The sequence below is a fragment of the Anastrepha ludens genome, chromosome X (assembly GCF_028408465.1).
Source record: "Anastrepha ludens isolate Willacy chromosome X, idAnaLude1.1, whole genome shotgun sequence".
Classification (NCBI taxonomy): domain Eukaryota; kingdom Metazoa; phylum Arthropoda; class Insecta; order Diptera; family Tephritidae; genus Anastrepha; species Anastrepha ludens.
The window spans coordinates 19,508,287-19,516,778 of record NC_071503.1 but is presented as its reverse complement, the minus strand read 5'-3'; the positions used below and the strand labels follow the sequence as shown (position 1 = coordinate 19,516,778).

Here is an 8,492-nt window from a genome sequence, read left to right as displayed (position 1 = left end):
GGTGGAGACTGCTTGGTTTTGGCACTCGTCCAGCTGAGTCTTCAATAGCGCAATTTCACCCTGTAGTTGACCATGCAGTTGGATTTGCGCTTCAGCTTTTCCCACGCGTTCTTCCATTATTTTCATGGCTTTCCGCAGATTCGCCATCTCAGCCGCAATTTCGCCAAACCGCTGCATAACGCGCTCTTCGGAAGTTTTCACTCTTTCGGAAATCTCTTCGATGATACTCCTTCTCTGCAACTCGAGTTGTTCCTCTATCCGCTCAAGCCAGAAAGGAGGAGGCGAGCTCCCTTTTTTCTCCCCTTTAGATAGAGTGCTCGCGCTGCTTTGTGGAGTGGATACCGTTTGGCGTGTGACTTTTCCTCTTGATGCCATTTCTTGCTTGTTATAATTAGCAAAATTTTCAACTTCACTTTTGTATTATCGCACACAAAATTATTTTCGCGACCACAGAATTAGAGTGTTCTATAAGTGTTCAAAGAGACACGTATTCTCTAAAACAATGCAAATTATCTGGGCACAAACTCAAGTAAATTAGAAATAACTGCAGCGCACAAAAAAAAAACACGTCTACTCAGCTTGCATGTATAATGTATAATTCTACGCGAAATATTCCAATATTGACTATTTTCGAATTGTCGAGAAAATTGGCATATGGGCGGCTCGTTTTATGAATGAAAGTACTTGCTCTTAGAAGTATGAGCTCGAATTTATCAATGAATTTTTTGATGATGAGTTTTTGTTGAACAGTACAATAGTTGAAACTGTTCGGCGCCGCCGCGACTATTCAGCGCTATGGCCGCTACGCCTGCGTCTATGATTGCATTTTGTTCTTGTAGTCGCTAGCATAGAATTTTAGCTTTGAACGACATACGCATTTTGAGGAATAAAGTGAGTGCCCTGTGTGTGCGGTTGTATGCTCATGCATATGTATGTGTATATTAATAAGCATTGTTTTGCTTGAATTCAATTCACATATAATATTTATATTTGCATATGCCATCTTCCTGTGTGCCTGGTAATGAAGCGTTTTGTATACAGAATTTTTTCATTTGTTTGCAGGGATGAATATTCAAAAGAAATTTGTTTTGCATATTTGTGAGGCAGGAATTTGATCATTAGGTTTTTTACATGAAATACCTACATATAAGGCGATGCTCGTGAGGTAGGTCATGTTGCTTCAGTGCAAACATATGCGTGCAACAACACTATATTTAATAAAGATGCAATTGAACTTAGTTATCCCATATAAGCAAATACGTTTCTTTGAAGTTTTCCTTTATTTATTTTAAAGTTTTATACCATCTAGAAAATGCATACATACAAATGTATGTATATTATTATTCCCTGTAATAAAATGTAAATTGAAAAAAATTTGGTTTGCCAAAGGAACAAATAAATGCATATTCAAATGCACAATAAATACATATGTATGTCGATATACCAAAACACTTGTATGCTACGAATTAATTTCGACTCAAAAAATTAGTAAAAATTTTCATCAAATTTACTAAAAACGCACATACCAAAATGTGAGAGGTCGTTTTATAATGTATTTTTTTAAATTAAATCCAAATATTAAAGTTACTTTGATTGGAAATGTTGGCACATATAATAAATTTCAATAATTTTTTCTTCATCACCTTTGTTTGAAAATACAAATTGAATAAATTTTCGTTTATCAAGGGAACATAAAAATGCACAAGCAAATACTTTGCAAAATGCCGTCGGCTATTCGTCAATTTGATTTCCTACAGAAGCCAAAAACTGTGCAGGGCCAATATGCTAAAGGAGAAATCGCTGTAAACAGCTCTGTTAAAAGTTTCACCACACCCCGGCGGCGGTTAGACTTCATTACTATTACCAGAGAATGTTAATGCAATGAGAAGGTGCAAATGTTACTGTGAGCTTTTTTTAGTACAATTGAGATTTGAAAGATTTGTAATAAGGTCATTTAGCACACCGAGTTTATAGACACCTCACTGACTTTTGCCCACACAAAAATTAGAAACATTTTTCACCTCAACACACAACACATTTCTCACCTCGACATTAAACCAATTAAATTTTTACTATTTTCGTATTTTTGAAATAATAAGCGAACACGTAAAATTTATTACATAATTTTTTTTTTCAATTACATTAAAAAAAACGATTTAAAAATAAAAATTTATAAAAAAAAGTTTGCACCGGGAATTGAACTCGAGTCTAACATGTGGCGAGGAAAAATAGGCGGTGCGTTTATTTCTTCGAATGCTTATTTTTTGACCATTTTGTTACTTTTGAAATGATAAGCGGATTCATAAAATGTATTACAAATTTTTTTACGATTACATTAAAAAAATAAAAATTTAAAAACGAAAAAAAAAATTTGTGCCGAGAATTGATGGCGAGTCACGTGGGGAGGATAAATACGCAGAGCGTTTATTTCTGCGCCTGCGTTGTGAACAAAAGGTTTTGTGCATGCGCGCGACGCGAATAAATTTTAACCCTTCGTTAGGCACGTGGATTTTTGTAACGTGGTTAGGCACGTGGTCTACAATCGTAGACCATTTTAATATTATGACTAAAAGTGTTATTCATTTGTGTTTCTTAATAATACTTCATAAGTATATTCTGTGATTTAATGTGAGGAATATAAACTAATATTTTTACTAAAATATTTGTGTATCTTCTGAAAATTCAATAAAAACATGAATGTATGTGTTTTTTAACATTTATTGACATAAAAGTTTTTTCTTATAACTAATGGACGATTTACAAAAGAGTTTTTATTATTCGTAAAACTTAAAATAAAAATATGTAAAATTCACTTCTTTAAATAAAAAAATAAAAGTTCTGTACAAAACTTATATGTTGTGGTTTCTGAAAACTGCTTATATTTCCTCGCTGAGACATTCCGTTCAGCTTTCCCTCACATGATTTTTGCAAGCAAATCTGCCGCATTTAGTAAACGGCTTTCGGGGGATGATTTGTTCATATTGCGAGGGCAAATATGACAACGTCGGACATAGTTACTTGGTGATTGAGTGGGTTGTGATGCAATGCTTGGGAAGGTTGTGGGCTCGCTACCTTATTTCCCTGGGTAGTCGAGGATTCTTTGATCTAACTTCAATTTGTGGTCGAATGAGCTCCCAAGCGCATTTTTCAAGAAAATCACTCCGTTTTATATTATTTTGGGGATTATTTGCTTTATATATACAAAGAGCGTTTATACTAGAGATATTTAGTAAATTGTAAAATATTACCATTGGCCAACGACACGTATTCCTTGCAACATTATATTTCTGACATAATTGGTCCACAAGATCTACACCAATTTTTGTGTGATTATAATCGGTTATCATAATTGGTTTTTTTTTCATCATTTGTTTGCTCATCTATTGCATTATCATGGTGCATAGATGATATCAGTCACTTACCGGTTTTTTTTGCGGGCAGTACGACACTAGTGTACAATTTTCTTGGAAACCAAAAATACTTGACTTTTCTTTACGATTCTTCCTGGGAAGGAATTCTTTGGGAACTTCGCGTTTATTTTTTCTCACAGTTCCCAAATATGTAAGCTAGTTCCTACGACTGGCTCTACCAATCGAAGAGTTATCTCTTCCGCACTATTGCTAAGTTTGTATGGTCCGTCCGGCTAAGTTCCCACATAAGTTTCCACATTAAAAGTGTAAGACGTTTTTGCATCCACCATCGCGAAAGTTTTAATGCCAAACTTGGTCGGCTTGCTAGGAATGTATTGCTTAAACGCGCAACATCCTCTAAATGCTAATAGTTGTTCATCCACAGTAAGAAACTCACTACCAATAAAATTACTTTGAAAGTTGACCAGGAATACTTCAAAAAGTTCTCTTATAGGCGCCAGTTTATCAATTGCTCTTCTCTGCTGTATTATATTTATGTCATCAAATCGCAGGCATCTTATCAGAAATCGAAACCGTTTCTCGCTCATCGCTAGGTAGCACGATTCAACCCCGTTTCCTTGGGAATTGAAAGCGCGAATTTCGGTGTCATCGGTTTCTCTTGCATCTTGATTCATTCTATCTTCTTGAAAGTTAACCCGTACTTTTTGAATATACAAATTTGTGGAAACGGTTATTATTCTTATAACCGAATCATTCACAAATAAATTTAGGCACTCAATTTCTGTTTCAACATTGCGCGCGTTACCTTTTGTACCCGGTAAAAGTTTGATTATATTGTGCGAACGAATACGAACTTGCAAATTGGGTCTGGTTTTCTTCCACTTAGTGACATTGTCTTTTCCTAAATAGAAATTTTGGGGATGAGATGTACCAGAATCGTCTGAAAGAATTTCATCATCGCTTGATCCTTCTAGTTCCGATTCGGTCTCGTGGTCACTCTCTTCAGCAGCATTCACATAGATATCCGTATCTTCGTCAACCTCCGTCTCGTTTTCTTCATCCATAGCACTTTCTTCACTACTTGATAGTTCGGAGAGCCATCTTTCCCATACTTCAGGATTTTTGCTGCTTTCCAATCGTCTTTTTTTGGAATCAGACATAATATTATCTGAAACTAATTAAATTAGCACACTTTTGTAAAAAAAATATAAGCAAAACTTACCTGAACTTAATTCAAATATTTAATATATCAAGTAATATTGCCGCAAGAAAAAGTAACGTCGTTAGTCACGTGGTCTACATATGTAGACCAGTACTGTTCAGACCTTGATAAAATTTGCAACAGCACGTCAAACCCGCACTGAATGCCCTAATTGGATAAAGAGATTAATTATAAACAGCTATTAAAAACCTTTGGTAATTCAAGAGACAAATTTAAGGAGTTGCACGACTTTGAAAAGAAGTGGTCTACGATTGTAGACCACGTGCCTAATGAAGGGTTAATAAAGTTCTGAAAGTAATTCATGAAGTTTTTCATTACACACATATGTACATAAATGAACGTATAAGTTAACACGCGCTACATTTATTTTCTCTTTTTCCTTTGCTTTTGCTGCTTTTGCTGCTTTTACTTAATTGTTAATTTAATAAGACAAACAAGTCGTAGACATTAGGTAAGCAATTTATTTCTTAAGCGTGCCGGAAATGCAAATAACAGAACAATGACCTGCAGGCACTAATTGGGCAATTCTTTCCAAAGAATAAAAAATGCAATACTTGCATTAAGATTGTAAATTTATCCAAAGAATAAAAATGCAATACTTGCATTAATATTGTAAAACTTATTATAATTAATAGAATTGTGAAAATAAACTTTTAGTCTTAATCTGGAGTCCAATAAAGCGGTGCATTAGCTCCGACCTTTTTTAAAAAACAAAATTCGACTTTCGAATTAAAAACTTATACTTTATATGTAAATAAATGATGGTATATGAAATATACATAAGTACATAATATGTATGTACATGTCAATAGGAGGTATTTGCATTCAGAAAAAAAGAATGGTTTAAGATAAATAAACACTTATTTTATATTGTATGTCAATTTATAGTTTATGTATTCGACAGCATTTACATACATATGTATGTATGTACATTTGTATATGAAAAACAATAATGCACAAGCGCAAGAACATCATATCACATTTGCAAGTATGCCCAAATAACCTTGACTTATGTATGGACACATGTCATACCACATCACATTCTTACAAGAAATCAAATACACATGCGCACTAGTGAACGAGTTTCTTCCTAACAAGTGCAAAAACAATTCTGCTCTATGTATGCATATATACCCACTTTATGTCCTAGCATATATACATACATACATATATACCTACTTGCCTTCTAAACTTCCTACAAAATAATTGTATTCATATGTTACTACATCCATGCACGTTCATACATTCAAGCATACATATACATATGCGCGAGCACAGCGCTCCCTTCTTGCTTCCGTGTACTTTTGTCTTTCACCAGTCGATATTCCTAATATTGCACTTACAAAAACACAATACTTTGATAGACGCAAAAGCAGCAGCAAGCATAACGCGATGGCCGCTTTGCCACCACACATTCTAAAATGTTCTAGAACACAACAAAAACACATACCTCACATGCGCATGTCGCCCAAAGCTAAAATCTAAGCCTAGCGACTACAAAAACAAAATACATTCGTAGACGCAGTCGCAGCGGCCATGATTCTATCAGCGACGGCGCTGAACAATTTAGAATAAAAACAAAAAGTTCATTCATAAGTTCGAGCTCATATTTCAATTTCATTCATAAAACGACCCGCCATATGCCAATTTTCGCGACCATTCGAAAATAGTCAATATTGGAATATTTCGCGTGGAATTATTTGCCAATATTTGATAAATCTTAAATTTTTGTCATGTCGAGTGGCCGCTCCTCCGTATGTATGTATGCACCCTTATATGTATGTAAATATGTCTTCTAACTGTGCGGCAGTCGCGAGTTAATGCGACTTCCAGCGAATCACACATTGCTGTCCGCAAAGCCGCATATATGTACCTTATGATCAGAAAGTACCGGGAATGTTTAAATTAAACAAAACAGAGTTAAATTTAAGGCAAATTTATATTATCTCCTTCAAAATATGACCCGTCTGAAGCAACACACATGTGCCAACGTTTAACCCAGTCCTCCAAACACCCCCGGCAGGCCGATTTGTATTCTCTTTGATCAGTGCGATGGCGCGTTATCATCATGCAAAATCTGAGAATTGTTTGCTCACATTTCCGGTGGTTTCCAACACACAGCATCTCTCTAAGGTTTCAAAACGGATAAATAATATTCTCTATTGACTGTCTGGCCCGATGGAAGGTACTCATGGTGGACTATGCCTTGGCAATCGAAGGAAACAGTCAACATCACCTTCCCGGTTCTTTTTGCTCATAGGGTATACATATCCCATCTTTTCACTGACGGACAAGAAGACGGTCGCAGTTGCTGTTTTTTATATGCATACATTTTGCGTTCGTTGAAGGTTTGTATATATTTGTATACATGTGGAGTTATTAATTTAAGACGATAGAATTCATTATAACGAAGCGATAATGCACTTGAATTAATGTTTCTTTATGTGAAAGGTTTATTAATGAATATGTTTGAAAACTTATAACTATGAAAATACAAATGATTAACTCAATATAATTGGATTCAATTTTTAGCGACAACCAAACGTTTACAAAACTCAAAGAGGAAGAAACAACCCGTGTTAGTTCTTTCTTTTTCATCGATATATTACTATTGACAACAGAGTTGCATTGTCGATAAATGTTTATTAGTAAACTTGACCACTTCTAGTCTTTTTACCGATTCCTACATTCGGCCATCCTGACGCTTCGTTCGACTCGAATGAACCATTTTCCAAATCAACCCACTTCTTCATAAATTCCGCCACAGTTGTGGTTTTACCTGGGCCTTCATGTTCTCCAACTTTTTCCACATCGTATCTACCGTGTGCCCTAATCTTTGTAATTTTATAAGGACCAAAATATTTAGGTTTTATCTTTAGTCCGGTACCATATTGAGTACGTTTAATAGCTACTAGCTCATTTAAAATGTACTTTAATTCTTTCTTGCGATTTTTATTAAATGTCCTACGATTTTCCTGTTGTATCTTTGCAATATTTTCCAGTGCTTCTTTTCGAACTTCTTCCCTCTCTTGATTTATTTCACTAATTATTTGTTCATCTAAAAATTCTTGTAAGTCCGGTATTTTGTTTAATCTCATTTCAAAACCTGTAAGCAATCTAAACGGAGATATTTTAGTACTTCTAGGCGACGTGTTGTTTATTGTCTGTTGTACGGAATCAACGTGCTTATACCAATTACAAGGATTTTCGTGACATAATTTGGTCAACATTGGTATAACGATTTTATGGATGCGTTCTACTTGTCCGTTACCGCGAGGAACTCCAGTAGCTATCATCAAGTGTTGTATACCCTGCCCTTGACAATATTCCTTAAATTGGTTCGAAACGAATGCTGCTCCTCTATCTGAGATTATGCGCTTTGGATTACCAAACACTCCTGCCTGCCTCTTAAGACGATCTACAACTGCATCTGCCGCTGTATTCTTGGTTGGATAAAGCCAAACGAATTTCGAAAAAGCATCCACTACTACTAAAATATAGTTGTAATTTTTGCTAGTTTGCTCTATTGGGCCAACATGATCTATATGATAAGTACCTAACGGCTTATCTTCTTTGTTGATCGGTGATAGAAATCCCTCCTTCTTTCCTGCTTTACTATCCGAGACAATGCATTCAACGCAACTCTTGACAATTTTAGGCACTTTCGTTGATAGTTGTGGAATAAAGAATGTTTTTTCTACTGCTTCTTGAGTCCGTTTTGCTGAGAAATGCCCTTGCTTATGAGCTAATCGAATAATTTCCTCTTCCATAAGCGATGGTACAACTATAAGTTCCTTAATGGGATCTTTATATAAAACACCATGCTTAATATAGAAATCTTCGTACGTGCTGCTATCTAAGACTGTCATCACTGCTCGGACCCAATCATCCATTGTTTG

The 8,492-nt window shown here is 35.3% G+C and overlaps 1 protein-coding gene across 1 annotated transcript; it reads right to left on the bottom strand.

Moving 5' to 3' along the window:
* Positions 1–2,792: 2,792 nt before the first annotated feature.
* On the bottom strand, positions 2,793–4,730 carry LOC128869620 (piggyBac transposable element-derived protein 4-like). Its single transcript, XM_054112191.1, has 2 exons — positions 4,594–4,730; positions 2,793–4,539 (listed from the first exon to the last, which is right to left on the bottom strand). The coding sequence occupies exon 2, from the start codon at positions 4,529–4,531 to the stop codon at positions 3,644–3,646; it is 888 nt and encodes a 295-aa protein (XP_053968166.1). The 5' UTR covers positions 4,532–4,539; positions 4,594–4,730; the 3' UTR covers positions 2,793–3,643.
* Between the last annotated feature and the right edge of the window lie 3,762 nt (positions 4,731–8,492).

Coding starts and splice junctions, on each gene's coding strand:
- LOC128869620 (XM_054112191.1), bottom strand. CDS start 4,531: ATGTCTGATTCCAAAAAAAGACGATTGGAAAGCAGCAAAAATCCTGAA.